Source organism: Hippocampus bargibanti, linkage group LG16 (assembly GCF_051943395.1).
Source record: "Hippocampus bargibanti isolate YZ-2025 linkage group LG16, ASM5194339v1, whole genome shotgun sequence".
Lineage (NCBI taxonomy): Eukaryota > Metazoa > Chordata > Actinopteri > Syngnathiformes > Syngnathidae > Hippocampus > Hippocampus bargibanti.
In genome coordinates, this window is record NC_142749.1 from 6,762,079 (window position 1) to 6,787,635 (window position 25,557).

General features: G+C 39.5%; 1 protein-coding gene across 2 annotated transcripts in view; it reads right to left on the bottom strand.

Annotated features, from left to right (window-relative positions):
• The window catches only part of abr (ABR activator of RhoGEF and GTPase), a 90,217-nt gene that overhangs the window by 31,029 nt on the left and 33,631 nt on the right, over positions 1 to 25,557 (bottom strand). For both annotated transcript variants that reach the window (XM_089016723.1, XM_089016724.1), the window contains exons 3-16: positions 24,549 to 24,647; positions 23,146 to 23,331; positions 20,968 to 21,075; positions 20,213 to 20,273; positions 17,399 to 17,451; positions 17,170 to 17,310; positions 16,974 to 17,095; positions 16,669 to 16,837; positions 13,588 to 13,707; positions 13,405 to 13,480; positions 13,210 to 13,314; positions 10,136 to 10,210; positions 4,510 to 4,607; positions 4,284 to 4,415 (exon numbers count right to left, since the gene is read on the bottom strand). In XM_089016723.1, coding sequence (XP_088872849.1) covers positions 4,284 to 4,415; positions 4,510 to 4,607; positions 10,136 to 10,210; positions 13,210 to 13,314; positions 13,405 to 13,480; positions 13,588 to 13,707; positions 16,669 to 16,837; positions 16,974 to 17,095; positions 17,170 to 17,310; positions 17,399 to 17,451; positions 20,213 to 20,273; positions 20,968 to 21,075; positions 23,146 to 23,331; positions 24,549 to 24,647 — 1,545 coding nt within the window. The remainder of the gene's footprint in view (positions 1 to 4,283; positions 4,416 to 4,509; positions 4,608 to 10,135; positions 10,211 to 13,209; positions 13,315 to 13,404; positions 13,481 to 13,587; positions 13,708 to 16,668; positions 16,838 to 16,973; positions 17,096 to 17,169; positions 17,311 to 17,398; positions 17,452 to 20,212; positions 20,274 to 20,967; positions 21,076 to 23,145; positions 23,332 to 24,548; positions 24,648 to 25,557) is intronic.

The following is a 25,557-nucleotide window of genomic DNA, read 5'->3' on the forward strand; positions in this document are numbered from 1 at the left end:
GTACAGCAAGTGAAAACTCTTGCTGGTTGTTCCCCATCTGTGCTTATCATTAAATGAATGCTTTGATCCCATTTTTTCCTGCTAATTACCTCCTCTTGGGATGAGAAAAAAAGACAGAGAGATTGTGCGAATTGCAGAGGAAGAATTTCACTCTTAGGTCGCTGAGGCACATCAGTGCTAAACTGTAAAAATGTCAACCGCCCATTAACCAGGAAGCAGTCTGCTCACGGAAGGAAAAAAAAAAACCCCTCAAAATCCATCTCTGTTACTAATTCCGGCATGGCGGTGGTCTGCTCTCTGTTAAGAGCCATTCAAGTTTTCAAATGTGTTAGGTTTGTATTCGGAAGAAAGGTCACTGTGGATATAGTCGGGGAGAGATGAGTGGCAAAATGCCAAAATCTACACAATGTAGAGACAGCCCTTTCCTTTGACTGGCAACCTGGAGAGGTGATATGGATAAGGCAGAGCCCCTCGTCTCCCCCCAAAAAATCTGTTCAGAGAAACTTTTGAGGCTAATGTTTTGATGGACGGGAGGGAGGCGTGCAATCCGACCTTGCTGCTGATCAGAGAAGGATTAACACTGTGACCCCATGGGGGCAGAGGTTATCTGTTCAGGCAATGCCACCGGCTGAATGACTGCAGATAAATGTTGCATGAATGATGTCACTGGTAGACATCGCAAATTGTCCATTTAACCACTTTAAGGATGGGGGGGGAATGCTGCTTTGAAGGTATTCCATGAGAGATTCTTTCTCATCAATGTAAAGCGAAGCAAAAGGAATATGAGGTGGTATGAAGAAAAAAAAAAGAAACAAATACTTGAGTCCAATATGCCCATCTACGGTCAGTCACGTATCCACTAGTTTACGAAAGTCTTGGGAGAGGAAAGCAAAACATTGAAGGCCCCTTTTTAACTTGACTTCACCAAAAAAGCAAACAGCTTGAGTGAAACTATCTGCACTCTGGACAAATGTCTGTAAAGACATAGAGATAAATATTTAATGGTACTATTTTGTTTTGCCTATCAGTGCTTTTCACACACACAAAAAAAAACAATAAAATAAAAAAGTAAAAACCTACAGTGGTAGAAAATGCAAGTAGAGACACTTTTCCATGTGAATGCCCTAATCCGCTGCAAGCCACCCCCCAACATTCATGTTTTCTAAGGCATAAAAATGCATCAAAATATGCAACAAATATATGTTGCAACTACATTATTACACAATCAATGACAGTTCTGCAGAATGTAATAATCTGTACAAGTGTCTGTCAAGGCAAACACAAGTACTGTAATGGTTTTATTTTGTTTTATCCATCAGTGCTTTACACACACACACACGCACGCACGCATGCACACACACAAAATGAAATGAAAAAAAGAAAAACCTACAGTGGTACCTTCTACTGACGAAATTACAGTAAAGTCTCGTTATATCGATATTCTTGGGAGTCTGAAAAAATATCGATATATGCGGACTATCGATATATTCGATCCTGCGGCATGTAAATTTTCTCCTTGCGTTCATAGAAATAGTATCGTAATAAGCAGTACTATCGATATCGATATAACGAGACTTTACTGTAATTGTTTCAGGAAGACATTTTTAAACGAGAAAATGTTGGAAATCGAGACAAATTTCCATGTAAATGCCCTAATCCGTTCCAAGTCCCAAACATTGATTTCTAAAGCGTAGACATGCATCAAAATATGTAACAAATAGATGTTACAATAATATCATTGCACAATCAATGATTGTTGTGCGGAATGTAAAAAAAGACGTCATTTTACTTTTAACAGTGACGTAATCATTTTTTGCCCTTTTTCATTCATTTTCTCTCTCAAAAGTATTTCTCCACTGTTGTTTTATAAAGAACCGATCCAAGGATGTTTGTCTTGGTCGGCTTTTAACATTCCTTTGAAAATAACCAAAACAAACATCAGAATCGTAAGCGATCGCCTGACTGTTAAACACTTTTTCTGTGTGATTCACATTTACAATACAATACAATACGCTTAACATGGCCACAAAACTATGGCAGTGTCTCATGTATTTATCTATCCCCACACAAGCACATATAGTATATGTCCCTCTTAGCCAATGGGATGCCAGGAAGATGCTCCGTGATTGCCAATGGCAGAGCAACTATAAGTATGTTGCGTTCAGGCTAATTGATAGCTACAAGAAAAAAAAAATCATTTCTTCACAATAGGCAATATTTTCCTATTGAAGCGTTTCATAACTTGAAAACTGTACATGAAGAGACGTTCGAAAGTCGGGGTACCACTGTAATAAATAACGGGAAAAAACCTAAATGAAACTGAAAATCAGAGTTGTTTCATCCGGACAGCAATGGGTGCAATTGCCCAAAATGTTCATGCACTTTATAGTTTTGCTACAGAATTGAGAGGCTAGCTAAGAAAGCAAATTATTTAGTTTCTCTAAAACCTTTCCACTCACATAATCAAGCGCACACTGTTCCCACCCTCTCAAGGGATTGGGACGTGGTCCTCTTTTTTTCTCCCTCGCTCCGTCTTCATTTTATGTCTCAAACATGTGGTGTATTTACTTGCCCCCTACCCCCCACAACCCCCTCTGTTGTTGGCTCGAAGTGGATGTTCCCAGCAACTTTTGTCTCTGTGACTGACTGCTATGACAATGTAGGTGGGATTTACTGTTATGTATGATGTAAAAAAACATGAAAAGGATAACGATAAATAAATAACAGGAAGTTATCATTATTGAATAGTGGAACCTCTAGGGTGGAACAAAACAAGTTGAAGGACATTAATGGACTTAAATTTGTTTGAATTCTGAAACAATTTCCCTGAGGAAGTAATGGAAGTTGACTCTGAATCCTCATCAATCTTCAGACTTTTTTCCCTGTATCGTAAAAAGTTAACCACTGTTATTTTAAACATGCACACGTCACAACCCACTAAACCTTAAATGTGGTAGGTAGCAAATGTATCACGGCGTTGTGGAGTGTTACAGCTTTGGATGTGAGTCCACCTCATTTAATTGGGGGTGCATGTTCTGTTTTTGACCTTTTAAGCTGTCCTCTTGCTATGAAAAGGCAACAAAGGCCAGAGGTGAAACAGAACAATTCCAAACTAATCTGGTTATCAGAATCAGAATCATAAAGTCTTTAATAGTCCAACAATGGGGACATTTGCAATTATACGCACCGAACTGAGGTTTGATGTGATTTGCTGAATTCCAAGATTTGGTCGATCTTTGAATTAGATTTTTTTTCCCAAAACGTTACATAACTTCAGCATTTGTCATTAGAAGTCACCCCATGATTTGAATAAATCCTCACAAACATTATGTATCCAATAAACCTCAGGTCATGATAGCGACTGACTCTTGTGAACTGAATGTGTCTAGACAACAGGCATAATGTACACGGCGTGGGCTGTATAAGTGACTCATAGATGACAACAAATATCCACATAAGCAACGCAGAGAACACAGGGAATGTTGGGAGTTTGTTGAACTTGTTTTGCAAACCGAAATATGCCTAATGAGAAGCAGCCCATGCATGCCAAGGCATCTTTTGGAGCTGCTTCTTTATTTTCACACACGCACTCAAGTGGGTGTGATCTAACTGCCCCCCCCCCCCCACTTTCTGTCGAGTTAGACATAAATATGTCAATCAGCTGTCTAACTGTCAACGATATCGCTGAAGCAACAAACAAACAAAACTGTCATCATATGGTCTGCTCAAGTTTGCTCACCATAACAAGCTCAATGTTTCAATTTATTTAACTGACGAAGAGAGGTAGTACTTGGAATTTCTCAGAGGAGATCATAAAGTCAAGCTTGAGCAAATGATGGCAATTTGCTACAATCGAGGTGGAAAATAATAATCGGCAGGCTTCAATTGACGAACCGACATTTCCCTTGTGGAAAAAAACTCACAACCTCTGTATGTGGCTATGAAAAAAAAACCTCATCATTTACAAAAGAAGGGACAGCATTCGGCCTCCAAGTAACCACGAATATTCCATTGTGGAGACAGCGGATGATTTACAACACTCCCCAAAAGGGATTTTTGGAGTATATTTCTTACAATACGGCTTGGGGAAATCCCATTTGCCTAAAGTGGTTTTCAGACGCTCTTACTTCAACAAGAACAAGAAGAGGCAGACCACTCCAAAATCACACCATTGTGCTAAGACGCTCGAGAGCTAATCGCGTAGTCATGTTTTTGGGAAAATTCCCAAAGAATACAAACGTCTCAAATGATTTTTTTTAAATCACTGGTGGCTCCTCTCCTACCTGAACTTGCCCTTTGCCCATGATCTGATCCACAATCTCGTTGTCATCCTTGGTGAGCATGCTCTTGTCGTAACACTTCTCATAGCACAGGATTCGCAAGAACTGCGACCCCTCCAGCTCAATCTCAAACTCCTGTTGAAGGACAAAAAGAATGTAAATAAAGCACTGGAAGATTCAAACCTGAAGGATGTGTTATCTATGTTTTGTTTTGTTTTTTTACACTGACTTCATTCCACTGAGGTTCTGCGGTGTCCCTGAAGACTCTGGTCTTTGCTTTGCTCACAAAGTATCCATAAGAGTCCACTTCAAGAGTGCAGTAGAGGTCTAGAAGGAAACGAAGAGGATGGTTAATTGACAAATATTTCACTCAATGCAGCTTAATCAAGATCATATGTATTTCCTTTCGTCTTCCTTTCATAACTTTGCTGCTGTGAAATGTAAATTTCCTCACTGTGAAACTAATAAAGGTAAATCCAATCCAAATCCAATCCAATCAATTTGAAGGTGTTTAACTGTTGTCACGGGGCAATGATGACATGAAAAGTTATTAACACTCAATGGCATTTATATTGACATGAAAAAAAAAACTGTCCCAATGTCCCAAAGACATATTTCTGTCTTTTCAGACAGCGCACAAAATCGCTGCTCATTTATATTGTTTTCTTTTTTTTTTTTTTCGAGACTGACGGTCAAACATGGTCTGAAAAGGACTGAATCTGAGGGAGATCCTATCTTGCTTTTACTTTGATGCCTTGAATCTGGTGAGAATCACTCATCATAATCGAATGAAGGTGACGTGACTCTAACTCATTCACTGACATTCACAAATTTATTGAAAATATGACATAGAGCGCCATTCTCGAATGTATTAAGAGTTTTGGTTTTTTCTTGTGCTTGGGTGCCGATAAAGCGCTGGCCATGGCTTCTGGCAGGTATTTTTTCTTTTCCACAAGGGGGCAGCATTTACCTTCCTTCCATCTTAGCGCTTTGTTTCAGCTTCAGCTGTTGTTAAAGCGCTACATAAACTCATATTTATGTTTTGGACAGCCACCGCCATTTCAATCTTATATAAATCCAGACCCATATAATTTAGGAATTAACTCATTTTTTCTGATAAAATAAGAGAGTGTAAGGTTTCTAACGCTGTACTGAATGTTTATGTAGTCCTAACACCCAATATTCTGTGGGTCCTGGAATACAAGTGACAATGACAAAAACCCTGGCACTGGAGTAGACACATTTTTGCACATCCGGCAGTGACTCAGTTAAGCGGGATGCACTTATCAGCGAGCTGAGAAAGCAACGGGAATATTCAAATTGACACAGTGGATTGCTTTTAAGTGAATTATCATATTAATCACTTTTCATTATGCGCGTCATATTTATAGTCTCATAGGAACACAGTCGGAAGAGGAAATGTAAAACAACAATAAAGAAAAAGAGGCTTGTCGCCTCAAATTGAAGTACGGGTCATCCTTGAAGTGTCAATTGACAATATTCTGTGAGTGGAAAGGCATCAATTTCCAGTCAGTGTACACACTCATCATTAGAGTCCCTCTCTTGGGATCGGGCCCCTCTTGTCCTTTGAATGAAGCAATTATTTTGGTTAACGTGTGTGTGTCTTTTAAATGCTGTTGTAGCATTTCTTGCAGGCTTCATTGCTGCCCTGCCTGTCCACATGTCCTGTATCCTCGACCTGCTCCCGCGGGTAAGACTCCTCCTGACATAATGATGGATGGAAAGACGTATGGCTCGACCTTTCACCGGGAGAGCGAGATTGAGCGAAGGATGTACAGACGGAAGAAGGGATGCAGAGTGTGGATGTGTGCGCGTGTGTTGAAACCTCATACACATATAAACACTCAGCAAGCCTACAGAGAACCCACGTTTGTTGCAAGAGATACATTCCAGAACCTCAGGCAAAACAGGGAATGTGTTCTAAAGCGACCGAATCAAAAGCACTGACAGAATAGATTTTCACATTTGATATGCTTGAAAACTTTAACACAAGACAAATCGTTTTAAATATACACTTGCACAGACGTCAATTACATTTGAATGCAAAAAAAGTCAATTGTAAGCATAAAATGTGTAGAAAATATAGTGTGAATTTAAACATCGATGCATGTGCCTTTAAGAGGCGTGACTTTTGAGTGAGAGAGAAAAGTGGGTCGCAGCAGTTTCTATGTGTTCTCACTGTGTTGGACTGTTTTTGGCTGAATTAGCATTGGCTACTCTCGCTCGCCTTTCCCACGTGTGAGGGCATTACAGTAGTTGACTTGTATGTTTAAATTGTCTGTTACCATGTCCATAATTCAAAACATCTTTCCCCACTGAAATAAATGAAAATGCTATTAATCTGTTCCAGTCTCTCAATTATTATATTGTCTGTCTACATGTATTGCTGCTCTATTCGTATTAAAATATTTGGTGCTTAAATGGTTACTACAATGCCGTTTAAGGCATTTTGTAGCATGTGTGATAATTAAACTAGCGGATGCTTGTAAAATATTGTTTTTTTTGTCCAATACACGTTGCATAATTCTCTTAGTTTAACGCATTCACTGCCAGACGATGTGCAAAAATGTGTTCACTGCAGTGCCCGAACCCACAGAACATTGAGTTTTAGGACAACATAAACATTCAATCCAGCATAAGAAACCTTAGACTCTCTTTTTTCATCAGGAAAAAAAAGTTAATTCCTCAGTTATATGGGTCTGGAGTTATCTGAGCTTCAAATGTGTGCGGTTGTACAAAATACAATACATATAGATTGATATAGTGTTTTAACAACAGCTCAAACTGTAACAAAGCACTAACATGGACAAAAGGCAAATACTGCCCCCTCGTGGAAGGGAAAAACATTGCCAGAGGTCTGACCAGCACTTTATCAGCACACCCGCAAGAAAAACCAAAACCCAAAATAATTCAGGAATGGCGCTCCACGTCACACTTTTCAATTCCCGAATAGATTTGGGAATGCAGCGAATGAGTTAAACTAGTGGATTTTCTTTTCAAAGTCAATGTTTTTTTTGTGTGTGTCTAATCCACATTGCAAAATTCTTTTAATTTTTATTTTCTGCTGCAAACTGCTGGCCGTGAAGGCTGTAACTCAAATGGGACAAAATTGTTTCATTTCAGAATCAGAATCAGAATCATCTTTATTGCCAAGTATGTAGAACACACAAGGAATTTGTTTCCGGTAGAACACGCTGCACTAGTATCGTTGTCCAAAAAAAAAAAAGTCAAGGTACCACTGTATTTAAAAAAAAATCCTCAAAACACAATAAAGCATGGGATATATATATATATATATATATATATATATATATATATATATATATATATATATATATATATATATATATATAGTCAAAATACCAGGACTGCCCAATATAATAAACCTCATTCCATTTAGTCTGGTTCCGCCTGCTTGTTTTCTCAGCAAAAGCGGCCATAATTACTCGGAGGGAGGAAGATTAGTGGTGATGATATGAGGGAAATTCATCAGAGGGGAAATTTCAGTGTGACCACGCGGGAGATATTTAATAAAACGATTTGTTGTCATACACTTTAACCAACAGAAGCACGACTGTCAACTTTTGTGGGAAACCTTAAATCCATTAAAGACATTAAATTTGAAAGAAACATTCCAGAAAATGGGATTCTGTTTAAGGCAGAAGGCGTGTTACACGTGTGTGTGCATGTGTGCGTGCAAAAGACCCCAGAACAAAGCAGGACAAACTGAAAATGTCCCGGAGCTTGATGAATCTCTATTTCTCTGGCAGGTCAACCCGAGGCTGACTGAGGGGGATGAATTGGTCTGCATGCGGTCTCTGAACCCTTTAAAAGAGAGGTTAATGGATCCCATCCTTTTCCATCTCACTTGACTCAGGGGGGCTGTAGCCTCCTTGTGTGTTCTAATACATGATGGTAAGCTTAGCCTCAGGTTGTGTTGAAAGCCAGGTCAAACGAAGGCTCCACATAATCGGTTGACAAGTGACAACCCCATTCAACGAAGACGAAAGCTTTATAGCTCGAAGAACCAGCCACTGTGTCGCATCGTTGTCTGCCCGGCGTGACTGGGGAAAATTGTTAGCAAACCGTCATAATTGAATTGTTGGAAAACTAATATTAGGAGAGAACATAGCAAACATCAATCTAGCCAATCATGGCTTTAATCCAATTCAGAGTGTCTTGATTGGGGATTTTTTTTTAAGTACAATAGTCAATAGTCTAATGTGAACTTTAATTTGATGTAATTAACGGAAGCGTTCGTATAGCGTGGACACGTGAATGTTCATTGGGTCAATTTGCATCAGCATCCCTCATTTGGCCCACATATACACAGAAAAATAAACCAAGAGCTGAACTCTCACTTTCGCGGATCATGTTTTTATACAATACTGGAGTTGTTATTTGAGAGATTCGATGTCTCGCGTCTGTTTCTGTGACCTAGTTTGTCTACCTTACCCTGGGCTAAATGAATAGCTCATTCCCACAGGAAAACGGCAATCATTTAGATGCATGTGCGACTTCGCACACACAAAAAAAGGGGGAGACAATATGACTACATGCTTTCTCAACAGTCGGAAATTGTGAAAATTGGTCACCATTAGACATGGTGTCAATGGTGCTATCTTTAGTAGTACAGAAAGTGTGGCTTTCTAACCACGGGAATTGCTCAAGTAGAACCAATAAAATGGATATTGCGGAGGAAAAAAAAAACACATTTGCCATGCAAAACTCCTTAACTCATTCGCTGCCATTCCCCAATTTGTTTGGGAATTGGGAAAAGTGTGACGTGGAGCACCATTCCCAAATGTGTTGGGGTTTTTTTTTTTTTCTTGCAGGGGGTGCCGAAAAAGCACTGGTCAGACCACTGGCAATGTTCTGCCTTCCACGAGGGGGCACCATTTACCTTTTGTCCATGCTCATGCTTTGTTCAAGCTTCAGCTGTTGTTAAAGCGTAATATGTATGTATTGTATTGTATCTTGTACAGCCGCCCCCATTTCACACTCAGATCAATGCAGGCCCATAAAAGTTACGAATTAACTCTTTTTTTTCTGATAAAACAACAGAGTCTAAGGTTTCTTACGTTGAGTTGAGTGTTTTATGTAGTCTTAAAACTCAATATTCAGACAGAGAGAGAAACAAACAAAGAAAGAGGCTGGGTACAATGTGCACTAAAACACCAGCTGTCCATTCCAGGCACATCTGAAATAGCCTGTCTGGACTTGGAATCGGCCCACTGGCTAAATGCTGCAAACACACATGCACACACACATGCACACACACATGAGCACACACGCACACTGCCGTCCGCACAATAAAAACAGGATACAAAATAAAAGTCAAATTCAAAATTGAAAAAAGAAAAACTCGTCTTATCTTCACACTGCTGCTCAATTCCAATTTTTCTTGGCTGACATGTGACACGTTTTTAATGCGTTTCATGCAGTGTGAACAGTACATCACCAGATGTGTTCCCAAACTGATTTGGGCTGCCTTCCTTTGTGGATAATGAATCGCGTACTTATGCGATGTGTCTGCAATATTTATGACATTATGCCTGACTGTGATAATTTAAAACTATTCATCTGAGGGGAAAAATAAAATTTCAAACATTCAAGTGAGTGTTCCACTATTTTACTCAACATTCCTTTCTGTCCTCGTCCTCCTTCTCGACGTGGCCATCGGCTGATGAAAACAACACGTGCGCAACACCGTGATTGAATGGCTCGTGCGTGTCAGCATGCTTTCCATAGCAGCTGTGTGCAAGGAGTATGGACAGCTCCCGTGTGTGCATGGGTGTGGTCAAGAGCAAAAGTTGTTTTGCCTGTGCACTTACTGGCTGACTCCTTGAATCCTTTGGCAGAGTGGACGATCACATGAAGGAATCCGTACAAGCCTGGAGTTTCTTCATCTGGGGATAAAAGCATCAGAATCAGAAAACCTTTATTCGTCCCACAATGGGGAAATTTGCAGTCCACAGCAGCAATTGAAAAGGGATGGGTTTGGGGTGGGGGGTGAAAGGATAGAAAACAAGATATTCTAAGCATAACAAAATAAGAATCAAATAATCAAATTGACTTAAAAAAATAATTACATTACATGTGTCAATGTGTGTGTCTGTGAACGGTTTTGGGTGACCCTTCGCATTAACAGTTATGAATTTATGTCAGAGTTGATTAAAGAGAGTGACATTCACAGGATGAGGGTTCAAATGTTCATCTTGGAGGTGGCTAAAAGAGCTTGACAGGGTTATCCATACCATGTATCCATTTACTATTTCACCAGTCAAGGACAGTGAACTTATCCCAGAGAAGCAAATGTTTATGACATATTTTATCAATTAAAAACATATACAGGGCAGTTTAACATATCTAAGGGAAAACAATCTGCAAATTAGCAAAACGTTGTTACAACTGTCTTAGTGTCATATTGATTTTTTAAAAGTACCATAAGAAATTCAAGTTCAAACATTTTGTTGTTAAAACAAATAGGTTGAACCACGCATATTTGCTGATATTATATTGAAATTGCAACATGTTTTAATTAAACTGCTTGGAACATTAAGTGTTTGCTACTTTAAGTTGAAACTTGACGCAAGTCATGCCTACACTGAATGGTTAAGATATGGAGTATGGCAACAGAAAAAAAAAATGTGCAGCGGGCAGCAAAGTCTGACCCTTGACCTTGAACATGCCAACTGCACAAAGAAAGCCCAAAACAACCACAGAACCTTTGATTGGGATGCAACATACTAATCAGTTGTATACTCACTAAATGTTTTTTTTATGGAAAATAAATAATATAAAGAAGAGGAACGAGTTACCATATTTTCTGGTGTACAAGGCGGACCGGTGTATAAGGCACAGCCGTGTCTTTTCAAACCTTTTCCATGTATAAGAAGCACCGGAGTATAAGGTCACCCACCAATGAATGGTGTATTTTCAAACGTTTTCCATATATAAGGCGCACCAGAGAATAAGGCACACCTTCAATGAATGAAAAAAACTTTTCCAAATATAATATATAAATATATAAAAGTGTTCCCAATATAAAGGCACACCACATTATAAGGCGCTACAGTAAAGGCTGGGGTTACACACTCCTTCTTCTACAGGGGAAAATGGAGTTGGTAGCTGCTAACAGGAGTTACGAGACGTGTTGTGGCTCAATATTACTTCACATATAAGGCACACCTGTGTATAAGGCGCATGGTTATCTTTTGAAGAAAATCAAGGCATTTGGGTGCGCCTTATACACCAGAAAAAAAAAAACTATTTTTTTCAGTCAAAGGACAAATATACTCAAACAACTTTCTAATGTTGGGCCTCTGCAAAGTTATCCAATCAGTTAATAATTGTATGAGAACATTCCTTAACCAGCCGGCCTCAATTTGTGCTCTGTGCAGCGGATGTCATTCTGCATGCATGTACGTTTGTCTCCATGTTGGTTTTACAATGAGCAGTGCATCTGTCTTGCAGTCGGGAGACTTATGCTGGCATCGCCATGGATGTACCAGATTTATCCATGAACTGGGGTTCCCTTCCACATCCAAAAAACATGCATGCCTCATAACTGTTCATAGATGCAAATGTGCTGGAGTTTTTTTCTTTTTTGTAATTTATACCACACAGGCAGAAGAAGTAAAAAATACTTGTACTTGGTGCGCCTTTTTAAACTGGTAAGATTAACATCCATCCATCTCCAACACGGCTTTTAGCCTGAGGAAGGTCGCAGGAGTTGCTGGAGGCTATCTCAGCTGACACAAGGCGTTATGGGGCACATATAGAGACGAGAAACCATATCTATTCATCCATTATCCAATCCGCTTATTTGCACGAGGGTCTCGGGGGTGCTTGGCCTATCCGCGGGGGAGACCCTGAACCATTTGCCAGCCAATTGCAGGGCACACAGACGGACACGCTCACACTTACACATTAAGAATTTAGAGCAGGGGTGTCCAAAGTCGGTCCTCGAGGGCCGCCGTCCTGCCTGTTTTCCATCTCTCCCAGGAGCAACGCACCTGATTCAAATCATCAGGACCATTTTGATGCTGCTTCAGAGCTGGCTGATGAGCTGATGATTTGAATCAGATGTGTTGCTCCTGGGAGAGATGGAAAACAGGCAGGACGGCGGCCCTCGAGGACCGACTTTGGACACCCTGATTTAGAGTGTTTAATTAAAATGCCATTCATGTTTTTTTGGGATGGGGGAGGAAAACGGAGTATCCAGAGAAAGCCCACGCAAGCCCCAGAGAACATGCAAACTTCACAAAGGGAGGACCTCTGCACTGTGAGGTCGAAGCGCAAACCACTGGACCACCGGGTCACCCATTATATTCACGAAATTATAACAAATATTTAGTTAGAATTTATTTGGCTTGGATTCTGTAATCCTCCGGGTAGTCTTTTTAGTTCAAGTGTCAATCATTCACACATATTCGATTAAGTGCAAACCAGAGAACATGGCTGAAATACATATGCAGGATGGTACACATTATAGAGTTATCAATTGGAGATTTGAACATAAAGCGTGATCTGTTTAAGTTTGCAGAGGCCTTTACACTCAAGGTTGGGGGTCGTTTTGTGCATGTAGTAGACGGAGACAGTATGTCTATCAATGTGAAAGCAGAGACACTTGTGGCATTCAGTGATGTCAGAGGAGGTAAACCAGATGGCTCGAATGCCAGTCGCCGCTCCCAAAAGAACGACAATGTGGGAATGCGTAGCAAAAACAAATATATAGACTAAGAGCTCAGTGTTGGCCACCACACAGTGTGCCACATTGTGAATGCCAGCAAATGGATATAAATGTGTTAACCTACATTCCACCGCCAGTGTTTTTGTGGTTATTCAATTGATAGCAGAATGTTGGAAAAACAAGAATAGATAGTTAAATGAATGTGTGTTTTACCATCTTTATTACTGGTGACAGGAATATTGTGGACAGTTCGGAGTTTGAAACAGGAGCTTGTAAGAACCTGCAACTCAACTGAGCTTAATACGCACGCCTGAAGGTCTGAAAATACACAGAATACACATTGCTCTAGTTAATGGCACACTTCTTTCATCAAGGGCAAATCAACAATTGTATTTAGGTTGATATCACCTTTCTTTTGGAGCTTCTGAATGCTTTCCCTCCATTCTGACCTCTCATAATCAGAGGAAAGAAGGAACAGGTAGCTCTGCAAGAGAAACCCATTCGTATTTCAAGTCAAGTGACGTCTTGACCTATGGCGCCGTCTAGTGGTTACACTCGAGCACTGCAGAAAATTATGAGGACAGAATTTACCTTGCCATGTTTGTTGTGAAGGCGGAAGGGGATTGTGGGGGAGTGGAGCAGTAACCAGGATTCCTGTTCGTTCATCTTTTTCCTGAGACGCTCCACACGGTTCTGACCCTTTAGTGCTTTCTAAAACAACATTGCCACCCCACCCCCCCAAAAAAACAAATTTGAACACATCTTCTTGGATTGTCAATTATGTTGAAACAAACAAATTATGAGATTAAGTGAGATTGAAGAGTAGTTATTAGGTTAAAAAATGATTATATTAACTCATTTACGGGCCTTTATGAATTTATTCGGGAATTGAAAATATAACGTAGTGCGCCATTGCCGAATTTGTTCGGGTTTTGCTTTTTCATGCTTGGGTGCCGATATTAACAACAACAGTAGTAGTGTCACTTATGACGTGTGCATGAAAGCTTCTGCTATTTTCTTGAAGACAATTAAAAAATGAACACAAGTATGATTGCCAATCAGTGTCTGAGATATCACAGTTTGTCTTACATAATTTGCTCCTGAAATTTATTTTTAACTCACTCACTGCCATTCCAGAATTTATTCGGGAAATGAAAAGCATGACGTAGAGTGCCATTCCCGAATTTGTTCAGGATTTGTTTTTTTCATGTTTGGGTGCCGATAAAGCGCTGGCCATGGGCTTTGGCAATGTTTTTTTTTTCTTTTCTAGAATGGGCAGCATTTCCCATTTTTCCATGTTAGCGCTTTGTTCCAGCTTCAGCGGTTGTTAAAACGCTATATGACCAATATACTGCATATGTTTCATTCCTTTCATCACTTTGCTGCTGTGAAATGTAAATTTCTCCACTGTGAGACTAATAAAGGCATATCCAATCCAATCCAATCCAATCCAATCCAATGTATTGCATTGTATTTTGGAGAGCCACCCTCATTTCAATTTCATATAACTCCAAAACCATATAATTTAGGAATTAACTACACTGTATTTTTTTCCTGATGAAAGAGGTCATGTCTAAGATTTCTAACGCTGCATTGATTATTTATGGACAAAGAGGGCACAGAAAGTGCTTAAGAATGAATGAATGAATGAATGAATGAATGAATGAATGAATGAATGAATGAATGAATGACTCTCTGTGTCTTCGTGTTGTCATATTATTTGCTATTTAGTTTTTTTGTGTTCTTTTGACTTCAAGGCTTTTGGGTGCGCCGCGAGAGTGGCTGCCAGTCCAGCAGCTCATGTATTTTGTTTTTCTACTTTCATTCCTTTCATAACTTTGCTGCTGTGAAATGTAACTTTCTCCACTGCGAGTCTCGTAAAGGCAAAGCCGATCCAATCCAATGTACTGTAGTCCTAAAACTCAATCTTCTGCGGGCCCTGGAATTCGAGTGACAATGACAAAAACCCTGGCACTGGAGTGGACACATTTTTGCGCATCATCTGGCAGTGAAAGAGTTAATTGGAAATCCTGTAATAGGCCACAGTGTTGCCAGTCAGACAATGTTTAAGCGAATCTTCAGAATGGTGATTCAAGACTTGAATTCTGTGTCTTTTACAAGTCTTAACTTTGCCGAACAGATTGAGTCAGCCGTCTTTATATATTCAATGTTTAGTAACTTCTCAAAATTCGCCCCCCCCCCCAAAAAAAAAAAATAAATAAATAAAAGTTTTTAAAAAAATCACCGTTTTACCAGCCTCATGTGACCCCTTCCTATTTTGTGCCAATACTTCTGCATATCTCAAATTTAACTGCGAATTACGTGATGTATTTTCGGTGGAATGAAGGAACATGAATATACACATCTTCCCCAGAAAGCTGTGAGTCAGTCAGGGTTCTATCAGATGCATCGTTTCTCTGGCTGGAAATAGAAGACGCGTTTGCTCCATGTGCCCTGAGTGGGAGACTTTAGCACCATATGCAAGCGGGATAACAGGAACTCTCTGCTCCACTTCAGGGCCACATTACTGTATGTCTGAAATCTGAAATCTGTGATTTTCCGAATGCTACTGTCTGAATTGACAAGTTATTTGCGAGTAAGACACTTGTGGTGCATTACAGTAATTCTATTGGTCTGCTAATTCTCTTGGTCGCGAGACCGATAACCAAGACATCGAAACAAATACATAAACTAGTTTTCTATATGAACTACACGTCTTTAATGTATAAACAATAATTGTAATTGTTTTTAAAATGTGACTAAAAGTAAGCCACATAAATGTAAAGCGTGACCAAGAAGAAAGCTAAGCCTGACACAGAATGTTTCCGTAGTTTATTGTTCGAATTAGACCTGATTTAATAAAATAATCCCGTAAGAATTTGCTGAAAATATCAAAGTTCTCTGCTGAAAATTAAAAATAGTACGCAGAAATATGACTGAGGTGCAGAATGTTGCATTTACATTGAGTTGGCACCCCGCCAGCAAGATGTCACAGTCAGATTTCACTTGTTTTGTCAATAATAGCTTTTGTTCTGCCTCAAAACCAGAGTTTGATTAAATCGTTTCCACTTTATACATAATTCAAATAAAGTGCTTTTTTTTTTCATTGACTGCCATTCACAAATTTATTCAGAAATTGAAAATTGGACTTAGAGTGCCATTCTTTAATTTCTTCTGGTTTTGTTTTTTCTTGTTTGGGTGCAGATAAAGTGCTGGCCATGGCCTTTGGCAATGTTTTTCCATTTTTTTCAATGTTAGCGCTTTGTTCCAGCTTCAGCTGTTGTTAAAGCGCCATATAAACCAATATGTATGTATTGCATTGTATTTTGGACAGCTGTCCTCATTTCAAGCTACTATAACTCCAGACCCATATAATTTCAGAATTAACTCTTGTTTTCTGATTAAAGAAGAGAGTCTAAGGTTTCTTACGCTGCATTAACTGTTTATGTAGCCCTAAAACTCAATATTGTCTGGGTCCTGGAATTCAAGTGCCAATGACAAAAACCCTGGCACTGGAGTGGACACATTTTTGAACATGTCTGGCAGTGAATGAGTTAAAATATTATTAATATTATTCTTATTTTATTTCCAGAATGGTGTATGGTGTTTTGGCTTTACAGATGATTTCTCTGTGGAATCTCAGACGGACTAATATATCAGTGCAAAGCTTACCTTCTCTTTTTGTATCTCACTCTTTATGAGTGAAATCTTAATTTTCATCTCTTCAATCTCATACTCAGGGAGGACTTGGACACTATGGCAAGAGTCAGACTCGTCCAGTGTCTGGAAAGTCAAATCTGCCAGAGGGATGTACCACTTGCACTCATATTGCTGGTGACGACTGCGGGGAGACAAAGTGAGGGTTGAAGAAATCAGGACATCAGTCATTATATGTAATGTATAAATGTATACATGTATAATATTTATGGAAAGTACGTGGCATACACTCCGGGAACAACATTTGGAAAGAAACTCACCCAACAGAGGTCTTCTTCATTTTGGCACATAGCAGCAGGTCGGTGAAGAGGAAGACGTGGCGTAACTTCCTGGAGCTTTCTGACACCTCCACAAGGAAGCCATCTTTCACTAGCTGACGAGCCTGAGCAAATTGGAATGAAACATGGCATTCGTGGGAGGTCGTGAAACACAGGTTTTATGGGAATAAAAACGCACCTCTCCTTTGGGCGTGGTGACAGCGGTCCTCCGAGGGTCAATCTCCTCATTGATGGATGAGAGAAAATTCTGAGATATCCGCAGAGCATCTTGCAGGAGGGGGAAGTCTGGATGGTCCTTTGGTGTATGTTTCAGCAAGTCCTGCAGTACATACACCAAAGGTTAGAGAAAAAAAAACACTTGGATCTTCAATGTGAATCCAATATATAAAGGGAGTAACGGTACTCACATGAAGAACTAGAGTGCTCCTTGTCACACGGTCAATGGGTTTATAAAGAAGAGCTGCAGGGAGAGAAGAAGCCAAAGGTCACGTTCAACTTATCAAATAAATAAAATAATGTCATACTTAAGTGTCCTTTAGACATGCACTTGACCCGGTAACTTTAAAGGAAAGCAATCAAAAAGATTTATGATACGATCAACACATCTGATTAGGTGAGTAAAAGGGGAATGGAGTGCACATACCCACCCATACATACAAGCACTCACACGCGTACACAATTGGGAGCCTGACGCGGGATCCGCTTTGCCGTGAAGGTAATGTGAAGAACTGCCGTTTTTGGCAGCTCAAGGTGAGAAAAACCCACAGAAAAAACAAACAAACGGCAAGATGGGCAGCAAACGAGCTGACTGATGTTGGAAAGTAAGCCCATGAGTCGATTGAGATTTTTTCGATTTCACAAATCGTCAACAAAAGCACCGTTTGTCATTCTTCACAGAGTCTATTATACAAGGAAATATTAACTGCCAGACGATGTGCAAAAATGTGCCCACTCCGGTGCCAGGGTTTTTGTCATTCTCACTCAAATTCCCCAAGACTCACAGATTATTGAGATTTAGGATGACATAAACATTCAATGCAGTGTAAGAGCGCTAGGGTTAATTCCTAAGTTACATGGGTCTGGAGTTATCTGAGGTTGAAATGGGACCGGCTGTACAAAAGGTAAATTCTGCCTCCTCGTGGAACGGGGAAAAAAATGCCAGAGGACTAACCAGCGCTTCATCAGCACCGCCCGCAAAACTAAAATTAAAATAAATAAATAAATAAAAACAGGAATGGCGGTCCTTGTCATATTTTCAATTCCCGAATAAATTTGAGGATAGCAGTGAATGAGTTCATAATATGAGGGACTGGTGTTATGTTAGTATCCACACCTGGTTCATCATGTGATAAATATGATGCTATTTGGAATTAGCATTAAGGTCATGAATTGAAAGGCTTAACTAAGTGGCAGTTTTAAATACAAGGTAGAATAGTCTTTTTAATACACAAGGGAGAAACAATAACCACATTAACGCCTCGATTCTACAACCATTCAATACCTCACAGGTATTGAATGCAGAAAGTATGGCATGATGTTATTTTTAAAAGGTATATCAGTTCCATCCATCCATTTTCCAAAGTATCATCAAAGCAACACACAAGGACAAAAAAAAACATCTAAAGTTCCAACCTGCCAATCAAGCTGGTCAGTTAGGAGATTTAAAGCCACTTTTCTTCAACACCAGAGGCGAACAAGGTGAAAGAAGCAATGAGACTTCAGTATTCAGGGAAGGTCCTGTTCTGCTGCCACTGAGATGTAACACACAGCTGCAATTCCCCTTGAACATTACACCCATCAAGATCACTAAAGATCACTCTCAGGCCAGCTCAGTGGTGACTGATAAGCTGTCTCTCCACTTCATTCTGTCTCCTTTTTCTTCTACTTCAATACGGACATATGAGAGTGGAAAAACCTACTGGGACCGTGATCAGATATTCAACCATATTAAAATGTACACACTTATGCAAGCTTAGATCGACTTCAGATACACATACTGTATATGCAAATGCATACGAAAGCTCTCCAGCACAAGGGCGGATGGATTTTTTTTTCCAAATGCCTTGCTGATCCTCTGAAGATTCACCATCCCCAGGGGCGGATGGATTTTTTTTTCCAAATGCCTTGCTGATCCTCTGAAGATTCACCATCCCCAGGCCAATTGTCAGTTTCCTTCAAAGGTGTGTAAAACTGAGTGAGTGAGATCATCAAGTGTCTGAAACAAAGTTCAGGTAGCCAAAGTTGAAGTACAGTCGCCATGATAAATGATCAGGGATATTTTTCACATTTGAAAGACAGTTAATAAATTGGGTTGTAGTGTTTTTACTGTGCTATGAGGTTTGTACATACTACATTTAAAGGACAACCGGCACCATTTTTTGTTTTTGTTTCCCAGAGAAAAATTGCTGAGTAAGTGTCCGCCCTCCCTTGAAAAAAGGTCGATTGACACAAAAGATAGCATCAAAATACGACTTTTGCCTAAATGAAGCTCCTCACTCCCTTCAACATACTTCCTTGACACTATGGTGCTAGAACATGCAACACTGATATAAATTTCACCTGACAAAAATAAAAAAATAAACTCTGAAACAGTAATTCATGATGGTTCTTTGTATATAACATTCTTATACAGCATGTAAATAAATGACTCAGACAGTAGCCATGACATCATAGTTAATTATATATTTGGGCAGACGTATGAGGTTATCACCCAACCAAAAACCAATAAAGTATGCTATGCCGTACAGAATAGCCCAAATCTATAAATAATCTACATCGCGCTATCAAGCATCACAAGCCAAGGTGATCAATACCCATTATCTTATCACAGCAGTCCAAAATGAAGGTAGACAATACATAAAGTAAATATTTTCACCAATCAATAAAATCATTGCATATAAAATGAAAAACACTCCCTCAATCTGTCTTTACCGTACGTGCAGTTACAACACAGCCTCAGGACCAGAAGCACCTCCATCGTCTCCGCTCCTCAATACTCCTGCATACTGCCGGCTTTTCCAGACAGACTCAAAAGAGAGAGATTGTGTGTATGCGTGCGTGCATGCGTGCGTGCGTGCGCGTGTGTGCCTATGTGTGCGCACTGGCTCAGGCAAGCCCCCACTGCATACACAATTAGGAAGGGGCAGGGCTAAAGTCTTCAAGCGGCATATAGGCTCATATACTCTCTCATGCACGATAGAAGACAGACGGACATAATTTACCTTCCATTGTGACTGTTGAAGCACAATCTTTTGAGTCTTTTGGACCCTTCACTTTAAGATTCTGAAAGAGAAAAGGAGGGTCAGAATGATTTTGACCCTTTTTGAGGATAATTAACATGGCGTAATACTGGGGGAAATGTCAATGGCAGTAATAGTAAAATAAAAAAGAAAAAAAGAAAATAACCTTCTTTGTATCTAATCCATTAAATACTTTCACATCATGAAAACCAATTTAACAACAAACTCCAATTCCTATCAACATAGCTTCTTGTTGAAAAAAAGTTTGCTTGGCTTCACTGCGTCACATCTATGTGAAATATTTTCTCCCCCATTCTACTGAGCATTTGTTCACCTGGATCTACGCCAAAATATCATGCAATACATACGCATTGGTTTATATAGCGCTTTAACAGGTGAAGCTGGAACAAAGCACGAACATGGAAAAATTCCCCTTTTTCCATGTTAGTGCTTTGTTCCAGCTTCACCTGTTAAAGCGCAATATAAACCAATGCGTATGTATTGCATGATATTTTGGACAGTTGCCTTCATTTCAAGCTTAGATAAACCCAGACTCATATAATTTAGGAATTAACTACTTTTTTCTGATGAAAGAAGAGAGTCTATGGTTTCTTATGCTGCACCTAAAACTCAATATTCTATGGGTCCTGCAATTTGAGTGACAATGACAAAAACCCTGGCACAAGAGTGGAGACATTTTTTGCACATCATCTGGCAAGGAATGAGGAATAACAAACCTCAGATATCTTCTGGAACTGGCCGTTGGCCTGGCTGCATTTCTCTGCTGTCTCCAGTGCCACCTTATAATTGTCCACAAAGGCTTTGTACACTCCAAGCTGGCTGGCCTGGAGGAAATCAATCAAAGACATGAAGGCACTCAAGAGAATGGCACATTTGGCTAACCAGTATTTTTTAATACCAATGGCAAGCAAAACAATGAACTGCTGGAATAAGACATTATATATAGTTACTTCATGTTGTTAAAATGCGATCTGAACTCTTTCAAAGCCTAATACCATTGTCTTGTTGGTACTTGGGGGTAAACAGTCTGCATGTTTTTAGAACGAACCGCAGAATGGCGAGACAGATGTGCATAAAACCATAACTGTATTTCTTGCAAAGTAGGGGAAACAGCAGAAAAAGCTCACAGATTGTCACGCAAACAATAAAACATTAAAAAAAAGAACACACATTTACAGTTTGTTGTGGCATTTGCTAATTCCTTTTCCATTTTGCTTCTCTGCTGATTCGCTTTCTTTTCATGAAAATCCCCTCTCGGATGCACTACATGCGCAATTTAACGCGATTCAGACCGGCACTGCATGAATATGCCCCAAGCTAAAAGACTTGTAGGAAAGACAGCATGCCCCTTTGAGTCGGCCAGTTGGATCCGACTGAATAGAGTGACTGATTCTTCTACTTTCATGTCATTCCCTTCCTCTTCCCCCTTCTGACCGTAGCATGAAAAATAAAGCGCTATTGAGTTAGGAATGAACTTTTTCGTGGATTTCACAGAGTGTCGGAAAGTGTTGAATCATGGATGAATGCCTGCGTTCAATCAAACCCTGCCTTTATTCTGAATGCAATTTGTAAGTTAGTAAGGCCAATTAAAACCTAGGCAGCACATGATATCCCTTTTTTCTTGTGGGAAGTAGGGGGAGAAAAGTTGGGAGAAATAGCTCTTTTCAATTTTGTGTTTTTGAGAATGTTGTCTGTCTCATTTGTGCTCTGAGGGCATGCTACTGATGAACAGAAATGAGGAATAGGCCAATTAATGATTCTCCCATCTGCATTCTCACGCCGCTGCAGAATAAATGTGACATGCTGCCACATGATACTGCATGTCCATGCACGCAGGCACAGATGGAGACTGCAGACAACACTAATGGGGATCACTTAGCGACACAGCTCCAGGAGTTAACAGCATGTTGGGCAATTCGGATTACAGTAATAACAGCAGTACTAGTGTCACTTATGACGTGCATGAAACTTTGCGCTATTTTCTTGAAAACAATTAGAACAATGAACACAAGTATGATTGGCAATCAGTGTGTATGAGATATCAGTTTATCTTTAATAAGATGCTCATGAAATTTATTTTTAACCCATTCACTGCCATTCCTGAATTTATTCGGGAATTGAAAAGCATGACGTGGAACACCATTGCCGAATTTGTTCAGGTTTATGTTTTTCTTGCTGGGGTGCCGATAAAGCACTGGTCAGACTACTGACAATGTCCACGAGGATGCAGCGTTTGCTTTTTGTCCATGTTAGCGCTTTGTTACAGCTTCAGCTGTTGTTAAAGTGCTATACAAATCAATATTATATATTGTATTGTATTTTGTACAGCAGCCCCCATGTTAAGCTCAGATAACTACAGACCCATATAACTTGGGAATTACCATTTTTTTCTGATGAAAGAAGAGAGTCTAAAGTTTCTTACGCTGAATTGCATGTTTATGTCGTCCTAAAAGTCAATATTCTGTGGATCCTGCAATTTGAGTAAAAATGACAAAAACCCTAGCACTGGAGTGGACACGTTTTTGCAAATTGTCTGTCAGTGAATGAGTTCAAACCTGACAATCTTAAAATATTAAGATGAGATAAGAAAACCTTTATTAGTCTCACAATGAAGAAATTCCCAATTTACAGCAGTAAATTTCTCCACTGCGAGACCAATAAAGGCTCATCCAATCAGATTCAAAATGATGTAAGGAAGAAGTAGAATGTTGAACAAAATGAATAGATCAGTTGATTAGTACTATGTGCAAAAAGCATCAAGAAGGCCATCCCCCATATCAAACATCGCAGACATAATGATAGCTTTACAGTCAAGATTGATTCACGACAAAGCACTCTCCCTTTATTTACATGCCCACAAACCAATTCCCTCGAGTCGACAATATTGCACTCACCAGTTTCTGGAACAGATGGCCAACAGTGACCTTCTCATCCCATTGTCGGATGTTGGGCAAGAGCGCGTCGTAGAATTCCTTGTGGATCTCAAAGATGTCCTGGATTTTATAAAAGATGGTCTCGACCTGCTGGACAGTCAGGACGGGCTGCGAGGTGGTCGCCGTGGCTTTAAGGGGCCGCATCGGCTGTACAAGGACAATACAGAGACTCAGTCAATGCACGTCAATCGTGATTGGTGTCAAATAACAGTGAGCTACCTGTCTCTTTTGTTCATGGCGTGATCGCTTTGAAAATCATTTAGAGACGTGCGAGCTACAAAGAAAGTGTGATCACACCCTACTTTTAGACTTTATCTCATTACGGAAATACGAAATTAATATGACTTGGGGTGTGGGGGCTCTCGGCTAACATGGATCATGGTGAGAATGTGTTTAGAGTTGCACAGCAAAACACCAGAAATAAACTCAGCAGCCGGAACATTCAGTACACTTGACTGACAAGAGCAATATTCAAGTGTCTCTTATACAGTGCTGCTCGGTTTGATTGCCATCGTCAGAGGAATTAATTTGGCAATGTATCGTATTTTCCGGTGTACGAGGTGCACCGGAGTAGAAGGTGAAACCCCAATAAATGTATTTTCAAACTTTTTCCGTATATAAGGCACATCGGAGTATAAAGTGCACCCCCAATGAATGGTGTATTTTCAATGTTTCCATATAAAGGTATAAGGCGCACCAGAGTATGTATAAGGTGATCCTTCAATGAATGATAAGTTTTCCAAATATAACATAAACATATATAAATGTTTTCTAAATATAAAGCACACTATATTATAAGGCACTACACAAGAGGCTGAGGTTACGCACTACTTCTACAGGGGGAAACGGGTCAGTGGCTGTAAACAGTAGTTGTGAGACCTATTGTGGCTCAATATTATTTCACATAAAAGGCACACCTGCGGATAAGGTGCAAGGGTCACCTTTTGAAAAAAATCAAGGCTTTTGGGTGCTCCGTATACACCGTAAAATACAGTATTTATTTATATATATATATATATATATATATATATATATATATATATATATATATATATATATATATATATATATATATATATATATATATATATATATATATATATATAAAATCAAGAACATGGCTGCATCATCATGATTCTCCAGCCAATCATTCATGATAATTCATACATTAGCCCTCCACTGCATTCAATAGTTTTACTCTTCTATATTTCTCCTGTAGTATGAGCCAAACTATGAATAATTTTGCCCTAAGCTGTGTCTTTAAATCAAATGAAAAAAAAACAACCATTAAAAATATTCATAATGAACCAAGTTGAATAGTAAAGCAAATAAATGTGGATGATTGATGTTTTTGTGCGTTTTACCAATATCAGGGCCTCCAGTTGGTTAATGTAGATCTCCTCACTGGCCAAGAATCCAGAGAGCACTAGCTTCTTCATCTCTAGTCCTTTCTCAATGTCTCCCTGGAGGGCAAAACAAAATTTTTTGGTCAGATTACATTAATATGTCATTAAATAAATGACACTTTTGAAACATATTTTTGCACAGGAGTCATTTTAGTAACTACTCAAGTGGCTCATTTCCATATTAGGTTACCACTGGCAAGCTCACTGAAAGCATCCACCTTTCTCGCTTAGTAGAACTGGCCCTTAAGGAGGTTATTCAGGATTCATTATCCAATCCAAACTGGGCAGTTTTCCACAGCTCTTCTGGTTTATCTTTCATCATTCATGTTCGATTTTAATACATTTGCAATATTTTCTGTTGGTTTAGTTTTCAAAAAGAGGTGTCAAAAAGACGACAACAAATTGTTCGCATTCACGCCACAAGAACAGTGTTTTTTGCCTCGAGGTGCCCTGGTTTGCAGGTGTGTGTTTTTTATGTGCAAGCTTTCTCACAGAAAAAATAGCCAGGGGTTATCAGTGGATCACTGCTTGCCAGTCCACAGTTGAATGCAATAAAGCAAATTGACTCTGAAGTGTCACATATGTCCACAATGGAGGACAAAGAGCAACGATTTGTGCAGTTGGAGATTATTCATTTACGGAGTTCAATCGGTACAATGGTGTCAGAGTGGTAATAAAAGGTGTCAGGAACCATGTTGCGATTTCAAACTGCGCTCTCTGACATTGCAGTCCATGCTACAAATAATACTATTTTGTAATGAACACAAATGCATGAAAATGTTGTTGTAATTGTGAATCATTGTTTATGTCACTGTTGAGGTTTCAGCAGCAATAACATCAACATGATACTTATATTTTACACCGGAAAGATCACGCTGCACTATCTAACACTTTTTTTTGCACATTTCTGGTTTCTTTCTGTAATCTCATTTGACCCCATTGGTGACGATTAGTAATAATCTAGCCG